A 22902-nucleotide genomic window follows, 5' to 3' on the forward strand; every position below is an offset into this window, starting at 1 on the left:
AATCCCCTAGAAGTTTTTCAGATGTATGACCATGCTTGGCCCATCTTAGACTTGGGAAGCTGATTTTTTTAAACTTACATGTAGGAATTTAAATTTATTCCTATTGAATTTAATCTTAGTAAATTCAATTCAGTACCCCAGCTGAAAATATCTTTTTTTGTATCCTGAATCTGACTTCCAATATTTTAGCTGTCCTTTCTAGTTTTGTGTCATCTGCAAATATGGTAAGTGTGTTCTTTATCCAGATTCCTATGGCACTCCACAGAAGACCTCCTTTCAGGTTAACATTAAGGACCAGATTCTTTTGGTCCAGACTTCAGCCATTTAACCAGTTGTAAATGTTATCTAATTGTACTATCATCTAATCCACATCTCTGTCTTTTCCACCAAGAGATTTTGTGCCAAATTTGTTGCTAAAATCTAGGGCAAGCATACACCGCATTCTTCTGACCTACCAGTTTAGAACTCTTGTCAGAAAAGGCAATAAGGTAAAGCTATCTTCTCTAGATTTTTAGTTGCCATGCCTTTAAGTAATATGTTCTAGAATTTTTTCAGTAATTGAAGTTGTCAGATTAATTAGCTTACATTTTACAAACCCAGTTTTCCCTTTGTTTGAAAATCTGATTAGGTTCTGCCTGCTTAGGTAATGGAAGACTGAGTGGAGCAGTGTTCTGCAGGGGCTGCACTATCAGGATAGCTTTGGTAATAGCACGCAGGTGAGACTGAAGGGGAAGTAAATAAGCTTTAATTCATGACAGATACATGGGGAAAACAGTTCACATAAGTCTTCATAAATTACTTCTAAGTTACCTACCTGTGTCTTTTGGGGTTGATTATATTTTTTTCTGTGTGTGACTTTTCTTTTAAGTAGTTTATACAGATGGCAGTGTCCTTAGGAAAGAAGAATGTGTAAAATTTTGAAGGAATCTTTTCTCTGTTTCTTTCTTTTTTTGTTGATTTAATGAGGGGGGGAAATGGCATAAACCCACTAGGCAGTTCTCTTTTATTTAAGTACTAAGAAACGCTGAAGGTGCTAGTAAGTCATTAAAAGGGCATGAAAATAAAAGAAGAGAGGAGCTTACCATCTGAGCAGGGATATACAATGAATACCCAGTCAGATAATTACAGTACAGAGTTGAGTGTGGCTGAATAGAATTTTTTTAAAAAACCAGCATACGCTAATAATCCTCCAGAGGGAGGGACCGCTTACCGGAGAATTTGCTTTTTCCTCTGCTGAGCACAAAGGAATCCCGTCCACAGGGTAGAGCTGTTGGATTTGGTAGTTCTCCAAAAATGAGAGATTTGTTTTCTTTCCACCTCTCCTCCCAAATGAATTTTAAAACAAAAGAACAGAAAACCTTTGTAATAGGTAAGTAAAACACATTCCCGTGTTGCCCATGTCCAAAAAATATCCATCTGCAATCTGCGTTCTCTGTTGGGAGGTAGGGAACAGGCCTCGTCTTCATTCAGGCCTGGAATCATGACTGGTCATTTCACTAATCGGTTTTCAGATCTTTTGAAGTTGTTTTTGTTGTGCTCACCTCATCCTACATCATTTCATGGAGGTCTTCCTAGGTTTCTCGTTTTGAAACCATCTATTTCACTATTTCAAATGGTGTACTGTATTCCATTATATTCATGTAGGGGAAGAGAAGGGAACACCCATATTTATTGGGGAATGGTTGAACAAGTTATGGTATGTGAAAGTGATGGAATGCTAGTGCTGTAAATCATTGAAGGGGATAGTTTCAGAGGAACCTGGGAAGACTTACATGAACTGATGCAAAGTGAAGCAAACAGAACATTTCATATAATAACAACTACAGTGTAAAGGCAAACAACTTTAAAAGATTTAGAAACTTTGATCAACACAATGACCAACCCCAATTCCAGATAACTCCTAATAAAACCTAGACTGGGAGTGCAAATTGAGGAATGTATTTTTGTTTTAGTTTTGCCTAGGTTTATGCAGGAATTTGTTTTGCTTAACTATATGCATCTGTAATGGGTTTTTTAATTTCCTTTCTTGGTGGGGGAAGAAAGGGGAGGTAGAAGGGAGAAAATTCAGAACTGAAAATAAAGTTGAATGTAAAAAAATTATTTGGAGCAGTCTTTCATATGGTGTTTATAATAAGTTGGCAGTTCTTTTGAGGAACTGCTTATTCATATCCATTTACCCTTTGGAACAATTAATATCCTATAATAATTTCATTTCTTCAGTTCCTTAAGTGGATCCATTGGCCATTTTCTTTTGCCTGGAAAAGCAACATCCCTTTTCACACCACTTGGATGATCTAGGGGTCATGAACCACAAGCCCTCCTTCCAGTAATGTGGAGGATCATCAACACTCTGTCCTGTTACTAACATCTTAAAAGTCTTCCAGGCTTTACCCTTTGCTCTGAAGCTTAAGGAAGCCCAAGAAAATTCAGGTTTGGTTTCTGGTGCTTCTGTTGTTTATGTTGGGGGGGGGAGTTTTCTCATGGTATTTCTGCCTTTTCTTTTAAGCCTTTTTTTTCATTATGTTTCATCTCTACTTTTCATATTTGAAATGTGGAATTTTCTAAAATAATTTTCTTTTGAAGGTTTCTAATAGTTTTGCTTCTTTTTGGATTTTTTGTTGCTGTTTTAGAGAGGGCTATGGAAGAGCTAGGCTTGCTGACAACCTCTTATTCCTCCATCTCTACAGAAATCTCCTACTGCTGTTATCTATGTTCATTTGTGGTTTTATGCTTGTCTGTTATGCAGTGAAATAGAGGTGCTCCAAAAAGAATGACAACTATGAAGAATTCTTATCTGAGAAAAATGAGAGGGTTTATTTGAAGTGATAACAGGATGAAGAAAACCGAGCCAAAAGAACAACAAACATAATTACTGCAGCAGTTTAAAGAAACATTCAGAGGCAACAAACTCGTATCCAATACAGCAGGCAGTGTGAATAGCATACTATCACAGGCAAAGCCCATAACCTTTTCCATTAATAACAGTGAACCTACAAAAGTAGAAAGCAATAATTCTGCTGTTAGGTAGTTTTGCTGTTTTGGGGCATTATACTTTGTAGAGGAGTTTGGGTGCTGAGAGGCCTCTGTCAAAACAGTTTATCAATTTGGGGGAAAAAAACAGTCAGTGAGGAGGAATAGAGCTTAAGTTGTATACTATACCAGCTATTCAACCAGAGGCCATGATAATGTCTTTATTTTTTTTAAGTTAATGAAAAATTTTACTTAGACTACTCCTAAAAATCCCCAGCATACTCCCAGTTGAAACCCCATATTATAAGATTCCCAAAAATAATTACATAGACAACATGTTAGAGTGATTATAGGTACATGCAATCTTATATGCAATATATAATACATGCAACCTTAGACCTTAATCATTTTTCATTTAAGTGTTTTTAAAAAAGATTTGTATGTACCTTACGAGTTAGAAAAACTGGACATTGTTGTTAGTACTGAGTTTTATATCCATTTAAAGTTGCCTTTCATATAGTTTTGGTAATTATGTGTTTTTATATATACATATGTATGTATTTTTATATGCATGTGTATATATATATGTACACACACTATATTGTGTGTATACACACACATATATACATTTGTTCTGTTTAGTTCTCTCTGCATTACTTTTTATCAATTGGTAAAAAAAAATTTTAAGTACTTACTATGTGCCAGGTACTGTCTTCAAACAAGTTTTCCCCCGGGGCATCCAGGTAGCACAGCGACTAAGAGCACAGGCTCCTGTATCGGGATGACCTGGGGATCAAATCCAGGCTCAGATACTCAGCACCACACCCAGAAATAACTGGCCATGTAACCTTGAGCAAATTACTTAACCCCAATTGCTTTAAAAAAAAAAAGTTTTCCCCCATTTCTTTGAATTGTTAATATCTTTATTCCTTATGTAGCAGTAATTAATTTCTATGCCCTAATCCAAACTATTACCCCGTATTTTGGCACACACATTCCAATTTTTTGCTGTAACAATTGAATGTGTCATTAATTGTCCCTGAGGAGGGTATGTCAGTAGTAGGATTGCTGGGTGAAGGGTTTGAACAGTTTCATAGTTTTTATTGCATAATTCCTAATCATTTTCCAGAGTGTTTGTAGTCATTCAGAGATCCACCAGTAGTGAATGCATTAGTGTCCTGATTTTCCTGAGTCCCTATGATCTAATATTGAATTTTTCTATTTTTGACATTTTGATGAGTGAGGTGATACCTCAAAGTTGTTTTAACTTGTGTTTCCTTATTAACCAGTTTGAGCACTTTTAAAGACAATTGTTGATAGTATGTGTCATACTTCCCCTTGGCTTTTCCATCACCCCTCCCATAGAGTAGGTGGTCTGGAAGAGCAACATCCCTTTTCACACCACTTGGATAACCTGGGAGCCATGAAAGACAAGCCCCCCTTCCAGTGAAAGGAGCATCATTGGGTCTTGCTCTCGGCCCTATTACTAACCTTTTAAAAGTCCTCTAGGCCTAGTCCCCTTTGCCCTGAAGAATTTCTAGAGCCCTGGCAATTGTATTGTCATGTAATCTGCTGATGTACTGTAAGGATTTTTGGACCTTTGCATCTGCCTCATTTAAGACTTTCAAATCATTCTATCAACCCTGCAGCTGATCTCTTTCAAATGGGTTGTGTCCCCCAATTAGTTTGTGAGCTCCTTGAGATTCTCATTTTTTCCTGTTTATTTCCCCAGCATTAACACAGTGGTTGTTAAGAGCTTAATAAATGCTTTTTACTTCATTTACTCATTTTGAGAACTGTTTGTTCATAGCTTTTGACCACTTGATGAGGAATGGTTCTGAATATTATAGATATGTATTAGTTCATATTAGCTTTTCAATATCAAATTTTTCTTTTAGTTTCATGCATTGTATACATTTATTTTTGCTGCATTTTTTTTCCTTTTTTTTGGAGGGCAGTTGGGGTTAAGTGACTTGCCAAAGGTCACACAGCTAGTTTTTTTGTGTGTTAAGTGTCTGAGGTCAGATTTGAACTCAGGTCCTCCTGACTCCAGGGCTGGTGCTCTATTCATTGTGCCACCTAGCCACCCTGCATTTGTTTTAGTGCAAAAGCTTTTTTAAAACTATTTGATCTTTTATCATCTCTGTGTTGTAGCTGGTTACAAATTCATCCCCTATCCACAGTTATGAAAGATATAACCATAACTTTTTTTTTTTGGTAATGTTGGCATTGTGTTTATTACCCAGGTATTCATTCCACCTCCAGGATTCTTTGGCTCAAATTAGCTGTGGTTGGAACGCAAGTACAATTAGACACCTAGGGTTGAACAGTTCCATCATTACCCATCACCATCACACAAGGTGTGTGGAGGAAGCTTTCGAGGTTCCTAGCCTGGAACTGGTCTGGGCACATTCCAGCAAGAAGACTTGAGATGGGGAGGAAGAGAAACAGGGAACATTTGCACCTTTTCCTCTTTCAGAATCGGAGTAGTAGAAACAGATAACCATAACTCTTTAATAGTGGAACTTTTTTTTTCTATTTAGTTTGATTATTCATTTGGAATTTATTGTGGTACATGGTGTAAGTTTCTGATCTAGAGCTATTTTCCACCAGACTGCTAGCCAGTTTTTCTTCTTGAATCAAGTGTTCTTTCCCTAGTACTTTTGTGTTCTTGAGTTTAAGAAAAATTAGATTATTACACTAGTTTCCCATTCCATTTCATTCTAATTCTTGCTTATCAAAATCTATTCCAGTGATCAGCTTTTCTAATTTTTTTAACCAAATAGCTTTGGTAATTACTGTTTATGATATAATTTGAGATTTGAATATGTCAACCCCATTTCATTCCAACTTTTTCTACTTTTTTCCTAGAGATTCTTCATTTTTCCTCCATGGAAATTTTTTGTTATTACTTTTTCATATCCTGTAAAGTTTAATGAAACCTCCCTTACATTCTTTGCAGAAATGTAGGCATATGGGGGCGGCTAGGTGGTACAGTGAATAGAGTGTTAATAGAGACCTGAGTTCAAATCCGGCCTCATACACTTGACACACTTACTAGCCATGTGACTTTGGGCAAATCACTTAACCGCAAATGCCCTCCAAAAAGCAAAAAAAAAAAAAGGAAGGAAGAAAAAAAGAAATAGAGGCATATGAATGTAGAACAATGCATATAATTTCAGACTAAATTGATGTATTGGTTAGTTTTGCTTTATATTTCATTTTTTGTTAGGAGGAATGACTTTTTGGATGTAGGAAGGGGAGGTATATGTTTGGAAATGGAAGTTGAGGTCTAAAAAAAGATAACAAAATTTTAAGTATACTATTAATTTGAGTAGCATCATTTTTACTTTATCAATGTGAAATCCTATGTCTTAGTAGGTTAACTCACTGATATTTCATGATTTTAACTTATTCTTAATCGTATTTTTTCTTGCTCCTCTCCTGGTTTTTGTTACTAATATACAAAAATAGTCATTTTTTAAAAAATCTTTTGTATCCTGCTACTTTGCTGAAACAATAGTCTCGACTTTTTTTGTTGACTCAGGATTTCTAAGTAAACTGTCATATATGATATTAAGATAAGTTTATCTTCATTTTTCAAAAGAACATTGGCTTGGGAATCTGAAGATGCAGGTTTAAATTCTACATCTGGTTACTATCTGTGTGACCTTGGGAAAGTCACTTAACCAATGAAATATCTGAGGCCAGATTTGAATTCAGGCCGGCTGGTGCTCTATTCACTGTGCCACCTAGCCACCCTGCAACTCTGGAGTTATGAACTCATGATCCAATGAATATTTAACTTCTTTATTGTAATATTTGGCATGGGCAACTTTGTTTCATGCCCTTTTTCTAAGTTTCTGTTCTTTCACCATTAAAAATAATGCATGCTTTTGAGCACATTAATGAAAACAACCTCTAGATTGATTTGTCAGTAAATGCTGTAAAACATTTAACAAAATAATTCCTTTGCTATTTAAACTTTACAAAAGTAGAGAAAGAAAGCACTCTGTGAGACACACGAGCTCTAATTCCCAAACTAGGAAAGGATAAACTGGAGAAAGCACTCTATAAACCCAAATCTCTAATGAACATTGAAGCAAAAAAAAAAAAAAAAGAAATACCAGCAAAGAGATTGTGGCATTATATTTTTCAAAAATTATTCACAAGATTTAGGCCATATATTATCTGTTTGGGCCTTATTGTTGGTATATAGTATAAAATGCTGGTCTAAATAGAATTTCTGCCCAACTACTACTGTCTTGTTCTCCTGGTAAGTTTCTTTCATTAGGAAGTCCTTAGCCCACGAATTGGTATTTTGGGCATATGAAACACTAGACCTCTGTGTTCAGTTTCTTCTAGGTGACTAACCCAGTCTCTCTCAATAACCAGCTTTGTTTTTTAATCAGTACCAAATGCTTTTGATTGCTGCCTTATAGCATAACTTGAGATCTGGTGATGCTATATCTCCTTGATTGCTACATTTTTCTTTGTTTCCCATGACATTCTTCACCTTTTGCCCCCAGATGAATTTTGTCATTATAAGTGCAGTCTATCCCTGAGCCATGAAGAGCTTTTTTTTTTTTTTAAGCAATCGGGGTTAAGTAACTTGCTCAAGGTTACACGGCCAGGTGTTTCTGGGTGGGTGCTAAGTGTCTGAGCCTGGATTCGATCCCAGGTCATCCCAACTCTGGAGCCAGTGCTCTTACTCGCTGGGCCATGAAGAACTTTCTAATTTTTAAAGTAGGGGAGACTAAGGTTGGCGGATCTCTTGAGCTTGGCAGTGCAGAGCTTCAGTTTGCTGTGTAATCATTGTCCACACCAAATCTCAGTTGAACTTGTTTGGGAATTATCAGTCAATTTTTCCAATTTAAAAAATCTTTTATGTTATTTGATTTAGCCTTTGACTTAATCTTTATTTAGAGTATTGTTTTAGGTTCTCTTCTTTTGTCCATATTTCCTCTTCTTATTACAGTTTTTAATGTATTGTGGTCTGTTTATGATTCTGTCTTATTAGATTTGATTACTTTTGTCTTTAATACACGATCAATTTTTTATAAGTCCCATGTAAGCCTTAAAATAGGTATTTCTGTAAGAATCCCATTCCACAGGTTTATCAAATCTAATTTTCCCTATAATTTGTTCTCTTTTTGTTTATCTTTCAAATGAATGAACGGGCACTATTTATCACTCATCATGTCCCAAGTACACTGTGGTAAGTACTGAGGACTCAGATACGAAAAAGGAGCCCTGCACCTACATTTACCTTCTAATGAGGGAGGCAGTAGTGGCCAGGGAGGGGTATTTTGGTTCAGGGAGTTAAAACAATGGTGAGTAGATCCTTGTGGGAGCTGGTTGACATTCCTTTCCAGTAAAGATATAGTGTTGAATTTATTAACAGTCTAGATCTGGAAAGTGAGGCAAAGGTAAGGGTACAGCAGGCGGGCAGGGTGACCACGAAAGCAGGCAGGGCCGATGGCAGGAAAACAGCCAGAGTGGAGAATGAAGCACAGTGCGGGCCAGCTAGATGTAACAGGCCAGGTGACACTCACCCATCAGACTGTTAAGGGACTATTGCATTTGTCAAGTTGACAGGGAACTTTACAATCATCTACAATTAGTATCTTTATGTCAGCGTTTTGTATCAGTCAACTTTTTCTACTCCTCTATCAATAGCCAGTTCTTTCCTGTCTGACAAGGTACAATCAGGGTTTTTTGTTGTTTTGGGGGGATGTTGCTGAGTGTTGATTGCGATTCTGTGCAGAGCATCTTCCCACTGTCTTCAGAACAAAAAAGTATTTGCTATCTAGGTGTAAGATTTCTGTCCTATCTATAAGCCTCTTCCACATGCCCATATTTGTATTAAAATGTTGACTTCCCTCCTTTGAGTAGGGAAGTGAAGAATTAGGAGTGTGATCTTGTCTACACTGTCAGATACAGTTGCTTTGCTGAATGGTTTTGCTTAACTGTTACTTTGTAACAAGAGGATTCAATGTTGGGAAGGCAGTTTATGTTGGGAAGTGACTGTGCTGTAAAAAAAAAAAACACCAATGAAACCTAACCATTTAAGTATATGTTCATTTAACTTGGAAGATCTTAGTTCTTCATAGAATTTCTCTTATCTCCTCATCCTCTGCACCTGTACATAAACTTCAGTTACTTTTTCTAGTAGTCTCTTTACAAATGCTTCTCATGAATAACCGCAGTATAAGATGACCAAGTGTGCAGTAAAATGGTGTTGCCTTTGTGCACATAATAAAGCTGACTGACTGAGGAAGATCAGTGAGCGGTCATTCTAGTTAGCTGCAACATCCTGCTTGCTTTTGTAGTGAGTGTCAATACTGAAGTAAATCAAGTTTGGAAGTTTGGCCACCACTTGTCACTGAAGTAGAATCTCTCTTAAAACATCTAAGTTAACATTTGTAGATAGTCTAAAAACTAGTCAGTTCTTAGCCCTCTCAAGCCCCTTTTCCCCCTTGGACCACAGCCATCTCTTGTTTTTGTTTCATGGGTTGTCATATTCAAGGGGAATTCATCACCTAATGATATACCAACCTACTGATAATAATAAGCTACTCCATACTCAGGCAGGCAGGCCCTCAGAAAGTAGACACAGCCTGTTACTGAGACCATATTTGAAACCTTTCCAGCCTGGGTAGAATGTGCCAGAGCATGCATTTTATTTACATAACCTTTGAGAAGCTAGGGCACCCTTGTGCCATAATGAGTCATCAGACTTTGTAGGAAGCTAGAAGTCCTTAAGGAGCCTATGAAATAGCTGCTGAAAGCAGCATTCTAATGACCATTATAGAGTCCTATCCCACCTTTTAATGATATAGTATTCTGATATAAACCTCACTTCCTGCGATCTTCCTTTTGCTTACTTATTGAGTATACCTGTGATTTGACCTAGATAGATCTAACTTCGTGTATTATCCACTTGGGTATCTTAAGGTTGTGTCTTTACTAAGTTTTTCCTCCAAATGTTGGAATGAATCGAAACTCCCAAATGCATACCACAAATGTTATTTTTCTATTTATATACACACACACACACACACATACACATACATGTATATTTGTGTACATATATAAATTTATCCTGCATTATCACACCCCATGTTGTACCCATGGCATGAGCATACAGTGTGCCTAAGCCTGTGTACTGCTGCTGCTACTACCTGAATTTGTCCAGGTTCTGCTTGGCATGGATGGTCTGATGCTGTCTGTCTTACAGAGTTGGCAGTCAATTATCTTGATTTCTCTTTCCTACTCTATCACTAATTTGCATTTATCTGGTCTCTTCTGATTTGCCATATATGCAAATGACAAAGACTGCCATATCATCTGGCTGCCTAGGCCTTGGGTGAGATAATTGATACCTTCAGTGGATTATCTTAAGTATTCTAGAGTTTAGGACCAGGATCTTGGATAATTCTTTAAATAACTCACCCTTAAAACAAACTCAGCTTCTACTACTGCCTCCAGAGGACATTTATGCCATGGTACAAAAATGAGTGTTGCAGCTGAGTTGACATTGGCTCCATATGTATGCCTTTGTATTTTTATATGCATGTAGATAACATCTCTGCATGTCAGTAAACATTAAGCACTAACTATATTCTAGGCCCTGTGCCAAGTTCTAGGGATATAAAGGCAAAAGACAAACCCTGCCCTCAAGGAACTTACAATCTAGTGGAGGAGACAACACATAAAAAGCAGAAAAGTGGGGAGGGGAGGAATGAATGGGGTACATAATGAAGTGAGGTAATGATTAGATGAATGCCCTGGGAGATGAATGCCCAGTTTCAATGTCCACTCTCTCCGTGGGGGGGACTATCTTGTCTATGGGCAAAGGGTATTAACAAATGTGACTTTCAGGGTTGATGTAATCTTGTAGGATGATGAGTTTCTGGAGACTATGATGAAGTCCAGGATTGCAGCTGGGTGGGAAATGATTTGTTCGTTAAAATAACAAAGAAAAAAATGTTGTTTCTATTATATGTATAACCATCAGTGCAAAGAACTAATACGAAACTGTTGAAGTAGGGTGTAATAATGTAGGACAAAGTTTATGGTACATATTTGGGAATTATACCATTTAGGGAAAAAAATTTAAAGAAGCAACCAATATTCAAGTGGTTTATACATGAAACCTTTCTCAAGGCCCCAGATGATAACGCTAAAACTTTTTATAGAAAAGAATTTGTTTCTGGGGTCTTGTTTCTGAACTCCTCATCAACACATATATATCAGAGTTTTTCTTCTATACTAGATGTGTCATGCCAGAGCTTTGGGACAATCCCTGGAGAGCTGGAGTGGTAATCTTTTCATTTCTTCTTCTCTCCAGGATACCCCTTTGCCTTGTTTTATCGACATTTCCTTTTCTACAAGGATTGCTACCTCATCCATCTCTTCCACATTGTCACAGGCCTCTCAGTTGCCTATTTTAACTTTGGTAAGTGACCTATGGGAACGACAATGACAGTGTCTCCATTTGTGGAATTTAGGAAATGAAAGAGAGATAGAAACACCATCACCTTAAAGAGGCTTTTGGTGGATAAGGAAGTATTCACTTGAAAAGCAGAGGGTTTGTGTCAAAAGGAATACCAGTTCCTCTTTTTGCCTCAAAATGACTAACCATCCCATTTTTTTTCCCTCCAATGTTTCCCAAAAAGAATGCTGAGTGGTTTCCCTCAGCTTTAGCCCATCAAGAGAGGGGAAGTTTGATCCCCCTTTGGCCCTGTGATTGTGCAGCTCAACCAGACCCAGCTCTGAATCAGCGTCAGAGTTCTGCTCCCATAGATTAATGCAGCCAGCTTTCAGTTTTTACCTCAAAACTGAGGTCAAAGATCATTCCATCTGTGTGAGCAGAGACTAGAAACCAGGTCCTCTGGTCCCAAAACTTTTTTTCCAGTTGACAAGTGGTCAAAAGAAGCAACCTTGAGGACAGCTAGGTGGCGCAGTGAATAGAGCACTGGAGGACCTGAGTTCAAATTTGGCCTCAGACACAACACAAAAACAAGCCATAAGTCACTTAACCCCAGTTGCCCTCCAAAAATTAAAAAAAAAAAAGGCAACCTTGGAGTAGTATAACTACCATGAGAAAGAAGAGCTTGGCCATGGGACCTTCCATTGTGCCCGTGCCTCAGTGTGTCCATCCACAGGACAGATCCTCAGCTGTGCTACATTCTCAGTAATTGATGACTTTGCTGAGCTGCCTGTCTTTTCCAGAAATGATGTTCTATCCAACCCAAATTCCTCATGGCCAAAGGAAAACCAAAAATGATGTTCTGAAACTCAATCCAGTATCAGAATGATTTTGTTCCCTAAGCGCTTCTCAGATTCAGATTTTCAGGACAGGTATGAAACCTGCAGACTCACTCCAGAATTCATATTCTCTCACCTTCATTTAGGATACCAGTTCTGCCACTCCTTGATATGTGTGGTGCTACAGTTCCTCATTCTTCGGCTGATGGGCCGCACTGTCACTGCTGTCTTGACCACCTTCTTCTTCCAGATGGTAAGTAACTTTCCATTTTCATTCCACAACTTTCATTTGATGGTCTCATGGGAAGGAGGGTGTGATAGCACTTTGCACTAGGAAGACCTGGATTCCTCTTTCTGCCTATGTTAGTTGTGTTGCTTTGGACAAGTCATTTCACCTCTGTAATATTCAGATGTAAAGGGGGAGGATAATAATGCATTTCCCTGAAGGCAGGGAATAGACCTTATGTCTCCTGGAGTCCCCTTGGAACCACACTAGAATTCTGTAACTGGGTCAGTTAGATAAACCCTAGGAAAGAAACACATTCTTGCTCTTACTCTGAGAGTGGGGGGGAAATGGAAGCAGAAGCTAAAGATCTGAGCTTTGATTAAAATCCAATCATTGGCTTACTACTAGGTGAATTTCTAGGCTTCAGTGTTTTTTAATAAACAGATAAATTCAGAGTGGGAGTGATAATGAAATACTGTTCCCTCTGGCAGGTCTACCTTCTTGCTGGTTACTATTACACAGCCACCGACAATTATGACATCAAGTGGACAATGCCACACTGTGTCCTGACCTTGAAATTGATTGGTAAGTGATAATGGCTTCATTTCTTTTTGTCCGTTCCCAATGCCTGTATTAGGCTCCTCCAACCAACAGGATTCTCCTCTTTTCTCCCCTACCTTAGGATTGTGCAGTTCCCACCCACATTCAGTCCCTGAGCTACACACTCAGTGCTTCCCCCTCCCCCTCCGCTTTACCCCACCTTCTCTCTCCGCCCAGGTCTGGCTGTTGACTACTATGATGGAGGGAGAGATTGGGTAAGTAAACATACATTCCACAGGGAGACTGAGGAAAACAGCCAGCGGGAGGGGAAAAGGCTAATGTCACCAGGATGTGCACCCCAGATCCCAGGAGGACATTCTCCACAGCCCGGCTTATCCCCCTGCTCCACATGGCACCTGAGCACGCATCAGCAGATCATGTTTGCCAAGGTTCAGCCTCTTGACAGAAGTCCAGAGATCACTGACAATGGGGAACCTGGGAAAGAAAGAAGAGCTAGCTATTGCTAAGTTCTCCCCAAATATGCTTACACACAACCAAAGTGACTTGCACTAGGATCTCTCCCAGCTGAAGTGGATGCTTTGGAATCCTAGAGAAATGGGGCTCACAAAGGAGATCAGTCAAACTGTTATGTGGGGAGAGTCCCAAGGCTATTTCTGAAAAACCCATTCTTTCCTTTGGTACAGAATTCCTTGTCTGTTGAACAACAAAAATATGCCATTTTGAGAGTCCCTTCCCTGATGGAAATTGCTGGTTTCTCCTACTTCTATGGGGGCTTTTTGGTGGGACCCCAGTTCTCCATGAACAGCTACATGAAGCTGGTACAGGGACAGATGACTGATGTACCAGGGAAGAAAGCCAACAGGTAATCCTATCCCCAAAGATCTTGCCCAAGAAGTCTAACTTACCCTTCTAGGATTGCAGTCGCTTCTGTTATGGGGATCCTCCTAATGACTGGCCTGGAGTCACACTACTCCAAGGCTGCTTCTTTTGACCACTGGAAAACATGGCCCTGTGTCACCCAGCCCCTAGAAATAGGCCATCAGTAAAGATGTGCCAGGACGTTCCACTTGGTTTCAAATGCAAATGTTTTTTTCATATACCTTGTACAAAGGTTTGTCCTTCTCACAAAGGTCCATACCTCATGCCCCCATACAATAAGCATTCCTTGAACTAGCAGACTGAGTATAAGTAGAAATGGTCCATTGCTATCAGCTTGGACAATTAAGCCAACATTTGCAGCTTTTTACACGTATCAGTGCTAGGGTTAATCAGTTAATATTTGAGTGTCTCCAGTGGGTTTTTAAAGCGATGTCCTCTCCTGTTGAGTCTTAGATGTCAGTAGTATCCCTGAAGGAAGAAAAAACTATTTCGAAGATGTATCTATTAAGAACCTATTACGCCCCTCATAAGAGCACCGGCTCCAGTGTTGAGAACACCTGGAGATCGAATCCCGGGCTCAGACACTTGGCACCCACCCAGAAACACCTGGCTGTGTAACCTTGAGCAAGTTACTTAACCCCAATTGCTTAGGGGCGGCCAGGTGGCTCAGCGAATAAGAGCACTGGCTCCAGTGTCGGGATGACCTGGATCAAATCCGGGCTCAGATACTCAGCACCACACCCAGAAATACCCAGGTCTTACCAACTCAGAGGCTTTGCTCCCTCTAATGCCTATAAGGTTCAACACCTATTAGGCCCATCCAAATCTTGTATGGAAAACATCTTTCCTCCCAGCTGAGCACTTTGGGAAGCATCTTACCCATTCCAGCTAGGTGGCTAAGGCCCTAAATAACCCCTCTCTGCATTTTAAATTAGAAGGGTGAAGATATATACTCTTGACTTTATTTCTCCCCTTCAGTATTCTACCTGCTCTCAAGCGTCTGAGTTTGGGCCTCTTCTACCTGGTGGGCCATACCCTGCTCAGTCCCTATATCACAGAAGAATATCTCCTCTCCCAGGACTATGAAGTAAGTAGTTACCCTAAGTAACACCTCCTGTTAACACATGGTCTCATTGTTATGTGACAGGGAAACTAAGATTCCCTGGTGTCTGATTAGCGAACCTGGCCTCATGAATGTATCTGCCTTCTTGGTGCACCTTACCTCATTCAGAGACAGTCAGTAGCCAAGCTGTCCTTAGAACTTTCTGTCCACATCCGGGTCATGGTCCAAAGTTCAGCTGCTTCCCTCCAGGGAAGCCCTCTCGACATCTTTCTGTGCTTTGACAGTGTTTAATGTGGGGCTTCTATGGAGGTTAGAGGGCACAGAAGAGGACTAGCTCCAGGCCTGCCCTCCATCTAACCTCCTTCTGATCCGTACTCAGAAGCACAAGGGGATCTAGCTAAGCACTGGACAAGTGACTGCTGAGTGGACAGGATAGAGGCTGAGGATAGCAACACCTGGGGCTTCCAAGGAAGTGGAAGACACCTCCCCACCTTCCTGTTAACAAGGGAATCGAGCTACATTGAATTATCAACTAGCGGGGGGGGGAATCACCCAGCATGGGGCAGGCACAAGCATTAGGCTTCAGCATCTGGCTGCCCAGATCCAGCAGCATCCTTAACTCGTGCATTCTTTCTCCTCCAAGAACCGCCCCTTCTGGTTCCGCTGCCTGTACATGCTGGTTTGGGGCAAGTTTGTGCTCTACAAATACGTCACCTGCTGGCTGGTCACAGTGAGTACAAGAGAGGCAAGGGGAGGAGACCTTAGCTGGGAGAAAGTTAGAAACTCTCTGTACCCCTGACTCAATCCCTCCTTCAGGAAGGAGTGTGCATTCTGACTGGGCTGGGCTTCAATGGATTGGATGAGAAGGGACATCCACTGTGGAATGCTTGTGCCAACATGAAAGTATGGCTCTTTGAGACCACACCCCGATTCACTGGCACCATCGCCTCTTTCAACATCAACACCAACGCCTGGGTGGCCCGGTAAGCAGCTGGAAGCATAAGCACATGCACGCCTCTTCTCTTGTTACCCTGGAAGTGGAGGCAGGGGTGTATCCTATGTCACCACTCATCATCTCCTTTTGGGCAAACTCAGAGCCTCACAGGCCTTGCCTGAAAACTGAGCCGCATAGCCATCTGTGACCTGGAGGATGAGGTCAGAGGCAGTGTGGCCTTGGGATGTCATTGTACCACCTGCCACCTCCCTCACCAGCATCAATGGGGAACACAAAGGAGAGGGAGGACAGAGCAGAGGGTTCGGGGATCAAAGTCCTGGTTGGCCTAGGACTCATCCATTTCCCTTCTTGTCTTCAGCTATGTCTTCAAGAGGCTCAAGTTCCTTGGGAACAAAGTGGTGTCCCAGGGTCTGTCCCTGTTTTTCTTGGCCCTGTGGCATGGGCTGCACTCCGGCTACCTGATCTGTTTCCAGATGGAGTTCCTCATCGTTATTGTGGAGAGACAGGTGGGGTACACACACTAGGATGGAGGAGCGAGTGGCGGTGAGGGCCAGGTGCTGACTCCGCATCCCTGTCTGTCCCTTCCAGGCTGCCCGCCTAATTACAGAGAGCCCAGGCTTGAGCAAGCTGGCATCCATCACTGTCCTGAAACCCGTCTTCTACCTAGTGCAGCAAACCATTCACTGGCTCTTCATGGGTTATTCTATGACTGCCTTCTGCCTTTTTACATGGGACAAATGGTTCAAAGTAAGTTGTGAAGTGGATTGAGGGGGACTAAACACGAGGACATGCAGCCTCAAAGATTATGCCTTCAGCCTCAATGATCTGCATCTCCCCACAGGTCTACAAGTCTATCTATTTTCTTGGCCATGTCTTCTTCCTGAGCCTCCTATTCATATTGCCTTATGTTCACAAAATAATGGTGCCAAGGAAAGAAAAATTAAAGAAAGCAGAGTAATCTGCTTCCCTGGTAAGTGAACCTGAGGCTACACGGCAGAGTGAGAGCTTGGGAGGTAGGGGATTGTTGAATGGTTCTAGTCAGCCCTCTTCTCCCTTTTCTTGCAGGTGGCCTAAAATGGGACTGGTACAGGGAGGCGACTGCCTCCCTTTTCATAGGACTCCTTTGCCCTGGGAAGACATGAAGCTCCAGCAGATCTCCTTTGCCAGCTAAGGGGAAAGAAACCCTAGGGGAGTGTGGAGGGACTCATCTCACACTTGGGCTCCCACACACGCATTGCCTTATCTCTCCCCTTCCAGCTGGGAATCCTGTTTTCTTTTCTGCTGATTTACTATGATTATACATGTGCCGATATCACAACCATCTCCCTGTGGAAGGGAAGGGACACAGGTTCTACCTGCTTCATTTTTCTACCTTGGAATTGTACCAGATAAAACCACTTCTGTTTGTTTGGTTTTTCATCTAGTGCTCCTGGCTGCTTTTTTACCCCCCCCCAGTCAAGAGCCTCCCTAAGAACATTCTACTATGATCCTTTCCCTTTCCCATCTACCATATTGTCCTTGGAGTGCTAGGATCCCACGGATTCATCCTCTCTTTGCAGTTTAAATATGGGACAAAGATCGGGATTGCCAAGTAAATGTAAGAAATCTTGAACAATCCTGTTTGTGAAAAAAAAATTTATATAAAACAATAGTCTAAATGTCCCTCAGTACAGTAGGATCCTGCAAACAGGACTGCCCAGCAGTCAGTTCCATGGCTTTCAAGATGTGATGTCTTGAAACGTAAGACGTTTCTGTAAGGGAGCAAGGTTTTCTACTGTTAAATGATACCCCATGCTTCTTCAAAGGCTGTGGTAAGTTTGGCACAGGTAAGGGCAGCAGAAAGGGGATAGTTGCTGATGGATACCATCTTCTCTGTGTAATCCACGTTGATCTAGGGAATGAAAAACAAAAAAACAATGAAGAGGAGTTGCTATACAGAAAAGAGAACTATCTATCTCCTCCCAGGAAGGGAGTCACTGGAGTCAATATTTCAGGAGAGATGAATTCTAACTATTCAAAATATCTTGGGTTAAAAAGCAGCATCCAAGCTTGGTCCCCCAAAAGTGTAATTGCAAAAAAAAATTCCTTGCTTTCATATTTTACACCAAACTACACTCCTAACAAGAAGCAGATACTGTGCCATTTAATGCCAGTCCCAGAAGCATCTCTTACTGAGCCATGGGCAAAGGCCCCAACAACAAAGACGACAGGGTCACTACTGGGAGCCAGCTCTTTAACATCACTAACGACAGGGACAGAAAAGGAGGTGCCAATCTTCATACAGCCTGCAGGAAAGTGGTCTGACACTGGATTCTTGATCACCTGAGAAGAGACAATGAGTTCAGTCTAAGAAACAAGTCCATGAAACTCTAAGAAACAAGTCCGTGGATCCCCCAGACTTCCCTTCCTTCTCCTCTCCCCTTAAACCAAGACCAAATCCTTACCTTCAACAGCTTCTGGGGGCCGTCAGCTGCTCGAACACTGAGTTTGTGCAGGAGCTGAACTATTAGAAGAAAGGAGAGTTCAAAACTTTCTCTTCCTAGTAGTTGCAATCCCATCTCAAAGCAAGGAGGATGGGAACAGTTCCTAGGAAATTAGATGAGTCCCCTGTGCATCACTCTTATAAGCAAGAGCACCAAACCTTCCTTTCCTTTTCCACTATTCAATCAAATTTTAACTGAAATACATAACATAGAGCCTAGAAGGGAAAACACTTTGTTTCTGTTCACACACCAAGTCCCAAACTGTCACACCAGCTCTTCTCTTAACCCTCCTAACTCACCCATGAGGCCACAGAAGCGGTCAAAGGTCCGAGGAATCCGAGTCTGGGGGTTCACCTCGATCAGAACATTCTTTTGAGTATGGATATAAACCTGGAGCATGCCAGCACGGTTCAAGGGGCTGTCCATCAGCATCAACAAGCTCTGGGGAAAAGAGGAATCAGGACCCGTGAGCACAGAGAGAAGTAGACAGCTTTACTCTCCATGTAGTCTTTTTTTTCTTTTCTTTTGGCTTTTTGGAGGGCAACTGGGGTTAAGTGACTTGCCCAAAGTCACACAACTAGTAAGTGTGTCAAGTGTCTGAGGCCAGATTTGAACTCAGGTCCTCCTGACTCCAGGGCCAGTGCTCTATTCACGGTGCCACCTAGCCACCCCTCTCCATGTAGTCTTGAAGTGTGTGCCTGAAGCTACCTGGTGGGCTATGTCAGGTCTCACTTCTCCAGGGTCCCGTCCATTTTTCAGGAGTATAGATTTGTGTTTGTCACAGTTGAGCAGCTCATAGGTTTTCCCAACCTGGGAAAAGAAAGAAGTAGAAAGGAGTAAAGACTGCATTTAATTTTTCAAAAAAGATATAGCACTTACTGTGTATACAAAGACAGTTCTAGATCTAATTATTCAAATTTAGCACCATGTACATTTGGGGTAACCAGCTATCTAGAAAGCTATAGAATAACCAAGCTTTTTTCCCCAGTTCAGAATGCCTACAACTGAAAAGCTTACTGTGGCTAAAACAAGAAATCTGACAAAGTTTTAAATAATTATCTGTGAAGTGAAACGGTACATGGAACACTCCTGGAGCAAAAGTCCCCAAAGTGGAAAATAGCAATTGCTGTTTTCACCATGAGGATATAGTTTTGAAACAGACATAAGTAATATTGTTGTGCATTTGTCCTTCGTTTTTGAAGAGGACCAAGGCATCAGGGAAATGACATGACTTGCAGTTGACTTTGATCTGAGGGATGGAGGGCTGTGCAAGACCACCAGCCTTACTTTCTCCTCCTGAGCCATCTGGATGCAGTGACCATCAGGATGACTGGAGATGGCCCAGGATGCAATGGCAGACCCCTGACCCTTTTAGGTTACAGCCTTTTCAAGTCCTCACTGAGAGTAAGGTAACACCCTTTTTAAGTTTGCTGAGTAAGTTAAGGGTAACAGGAGTGATGGGAGACGGAGTGGAAAAAGTGGGAATGAAAGTAACTGATGATGAAGGGCCTTGTCATAAAATGCTGTTAGAACATAACCAGTGGGAGAGGAGTATGCTAATCTCTATGTAAGAGAGTCAAGTATGACTTGACTTAATTAACAGGAAAAGAGTAAGAAAATAGGTGGAAGTTTCTATAATTTTGGGAGGCAGTGTGATACAATGAAAAATCCCTGTTCTGCCACTCTATATATGATCTTGGGCTTGTCATTCTAGGCCTTAATTTCCTCATCTGTAAAATAAGGGGGCTAGACCTTCCCAGGTCCTATGTCAGGAGCAGACATTTGTTAAGGTGGTTGGGGAAACTAAAGAGAAGAGATGAGTCAGCAACAAAAAAAATTCAATCAAAGTAACTAAAGTATGAGAAGCAGAGGTTACCAGGAGCACTGTGGTAACACTGATAGACTGAAGTAAAAAGGGAACTTAAATTATTCAGAAGACAGAGTGTGACCCAACCTCAGAGAAGCTCCCTTATTTACCCTTCTATAACTACGGACGGACTAGACAATCTCAAAATCACAGCATTAGAAATGGAAGGGACCTATAACAAATTTGGCATATTCACTTGAGTATTTTGTATTATTCAGGAATGTTGTACAAAGACTATGAGCAAGACTTAAGGGAATCATTTGTGTATAGTGTATAGATGCCTGATGAAACCATAAGAGGGAAAATTTCCTGAGGACCAAGACACAGTGTTGGTGAAAGGTATCTTAGAGGATCCATTAGCAGCAGTGTCAGATAATCACTTGTCAGTGATTCAGTGGAAGGAATTAATAAATTGAAGCTAAAGGACCTGGGTCTGCTTTCAACTGAGTCTCCAACAAGACACACTTGGCTATCAGATTTATAATATATACACCAGCAAAGAAGGAGGGAGAGAACTGATCTTTAAAAACTAATAGTATTAGTTAACTTAAGTCAATGGCTTTTCACTCTCCCCTCTTGCCCCACAAACTAATGCAACATCAGAGTATCCTTCTGTTAGAAACACTACAGCAGCAGATAATTTTGATAAACAAGAAACTCACTGAATTTACGCTTTTAAAAAGACAAAGCAAAAGCAGGTGAGCATCCAAAAAAAAAAGACTTAAGTCTCTGCATAGAGAGGTTTGCAATTAAATTCTTAGAATCAGTATGGGTCTCCCATCCACCAATGCTGAATTATGGCCTTCTACAGATACTATGGGTGATTCATTCACCTGGTGTTGCTAACCTGGTCCTTACAGGCAACAGAAACACCTAGGTATACTCAGAGGCTCTTATCTGACATAACTTGCAGCCAGAATAGCCTTAGAAAGCCCACTGTCCTTTCTATACCACAATGAAACACTACCAGAATAAAATAGCAAAGGACTTTTTTAAAAGTATGCTGGAACCAAAAAAATTTGTGGGTAGATCAGATATAGAGAACATTGAGCTATTCAACCCCTATCAACAACTTGAATTAAGGCTTGGGTGGCAGCACACTAATCAGATCTGCAGACAGAAAAATCCTAAGTAGTGAGAAGTGACCAATGAGAGAAATGTGGAGGTAGAAAGGGCAGGGATTTGGCACAAGATATGTGAGGTGAGGTGCTGAGGAACAGAGGGTAACACCAAGATAACACCAGAGACTGAAAAGAATGCTGATGACTTCAACAGAAATAAGGACATTGTTAAGAAAAAGTAGGTTTGGGGAGAAGACTAATTACTCAGTTTTAGATATACTGAATTTCAGCTGCCTTTAAATCCAATTTAAATGGCTAGGCCTTGTTCAAAGTAAAGGAGAAAGAGTAGTGTGTATCTGAATCATACTGAAAAATTCTGCCTTCTCTATGTCCAATCTACCCACAAATCATGGTCCTTTCTTGTTTTTGATCTTTTTGGTTCCAACGTATATTTTTTTAAGAAGTCCTTTGCTGTTTTATTCTGATGTTTCATTGTGACATGAAGAGGGCAATGCACTTTCAAAAGCCATTCTAATATATCGCAACTTACTTCAGATTTTAGAGTTTCTGAGTATGCCCAGGCGAATGGTTTTGTTTCTGAAGACCATAATTGTGATCAGTATTGCAAATAAAAAGGATAATTAAATTCATGGAAGGTGGTTGAGGTCATGAAGTTAGAGACAAGAGAAGGGAACCCAGAACTGTGCCTTAGGAAATACCCACAGCTAAGGGGGTGTGACGTGGATTAACAAATTAGCCATGGAGATTGAGAAGCAGTGAGACAAAAAAATCAGGACACGGTAGCATTCCAAAAACCCAAAGAGGCAGATTCAGAAGTGTTGCTCAATAAAAACTGAGAAGACATCAGATTTGGGTTAAAGTGAAACACCATAAGTTTTGTAAAGAATTCTGCCAGGATACTGGAGTGGATAGCTCAATTTATGTCTTAGAAAAGTGGTACAAATGGTGGATAAATAAACAGCTAAGGGATTAGATATAGTATAACTTTTGCACTATTCACATTACGCATTATCTCGTTTAATCCTCACAAAATTTCTAGTTTAAAGATAAGAGAAAATGAGGCTTAATTTGCCCAAGACCATAAATTTGAGTTGGAAAGGACCTCTGCAATAAGAACTGAATGACTTGCCTAAAGTCACACAGATGTCACACACGGTAAATGGTGGAGCCAGAAATTGAGCTGTTCCTCCAAATCCAATCTTCCCATTATATGCTAGGCAATGGAACTGCCTGGTCCAATGTCCTTTACGTGGAAACCATTTATTTAAATTATGAAGTAGGTATCAGGAAAGGGATGCACGGGTATTCAAATCAACAAACGGAAGAATACTAGCAAGTGTTTACAATCAGAAGGCAGCAAGAGGTTACGGGATATGAGGGGGAAACATGCCCCGTTTACAGGTAAAGGAGGTAGGACCCTCTGCACCACTAGTAACCTCCATCAGCACACACGTTAGATTTGGGGAAACAGATCAGTATGGGGGGGGGGGCGTGGCCCGTTGTAGGGCCGTGAACCTTTTTCTGAAGAAGCCGCCCTTGTAAC

The 22902-nt window shown here is 40.8% G+C and overlaps 2 protein-coding genes and 1 long non-coding RNA gene across 3 annotated transcripts in view; 1 reads left to right on the plus strand and 2 right to left on the minus strand.

Moving 5' to 3' along the window:
* The window catches only part of LPCAT3 (lysophosphatidylcholine acyltransferase 3), a 33145-nt gene extending 15799 nt beyond the window's left edge, over nucleotides 1-17346 (plus strand). The window contains exons 2-13 of the mRNA XM_069101585.1: nucleotides 11324-11431; nucleotides 12390-12496; nucleotides 12961-13054; nucleotides 13247-13284; nucleotides 13714-13892; nucleotides 14888-14996; nucleotides 15616-15702; nucleotides 15789-15955; nucleotides 16286-16433; nucleotides 16516-16674; nucleotides 16769-16897; nucleotides 16993-17346. Coding sequence (XP_068957686.1) covers nucleotides 11324-11431; nucleotides 12390-12496; nucleotides 12961-13054; nucleotides 13247-13284; nucleotides 13714-13892; nucleotides 14888-14996; nucleotides 15616-15702; nucleotides 15789-15955; nucleotides 16286-16433; nucleotides 16516-16674; nucleotides 16769-16885 — 1313 coding nt within the window. The 3' untranslated portion in view covers nucleotides 16886-16897; nucleotides 16993-17346. The remainder of the gene's footprint in view (nucleotides 1-11323; nucleotides 11432-12389; nucleotides 12497-12960; nucleotides 13055-13246; nucleotides 13285-13713; nucleotides 13893-14887; nucleotides 14997-15615; nucleotides 15703-15788; nucleotides 15956-16285; nucleotides 16434-16515; nucleotides 16675-16768; nucleotides 16898-16992) is intronic.
* Nucleotides 13280-15609, minus strand: LOC138171992 (uncharacterized). Its single transcript, XR_011171022.1, has 3 exons — nucleotides 15132-15609; nucleotides 13936-14377; nucleotides 13280-13504 (listed from the first exon to the last, which is right to left on the minus strand). It is a non-coding gene; the product is annotated as an uncharacterized lncRNA (long non-coding RNA).
* Nucleotides 17347-17545: 199 nt separating the features above from the next.
* Nucleotides 17546-22902, minus strand: part of EMG1 (EMG1 N1-specific pseudouridine methyltransferase) — a 370137-nt gene continuing 364780 nt past the window's right edge. Inside the window, exons 3-7 of the mRNA XM_069101595.1 lie at nucleotides 19119-19220; nucleotides 18710-18851; nucleotides 18372-18430; nucleotides 18100-18249; nucleotides 17546-17818 (exon numbers count right to left, since the gene is read on the minus strand). Of these exons, the coding sequence (XP_068957696.1) occupies nucleotides 17705-17818; nucleotides 18100-18249; nucleotides 18372-18430; nucleotides 18710-18851; nucleotides 19119-19220 (567 nt within the window). The 3' untranslated portion in view covers nucleotides 17546-17704. The remainder of the gene's footprint in view (nucleotides 17819-18099; nucleotides 18250-18371; nucleotides 18431-18709; nucleotides 18852-19118; nucleotides 19221-22902) is intronic.

Source organism: Petaurus breviceps, unplaced genomic scaffold (genome assembly GCF_028583685.1).
Source record: "Petaurus breviceps papuanus isolate PSGF00001 unplaced genomic scaffold, PetGlider_PUasm1.0 470, whole genome shotgun sequence".
In the NCBI taxonomy this organism is placed as follows: Eukaryota; Metazoa; Chordata; class Mammalia; order Diprotodontia; family Petauridae; genus Petaurus; species Petaurus breviceps.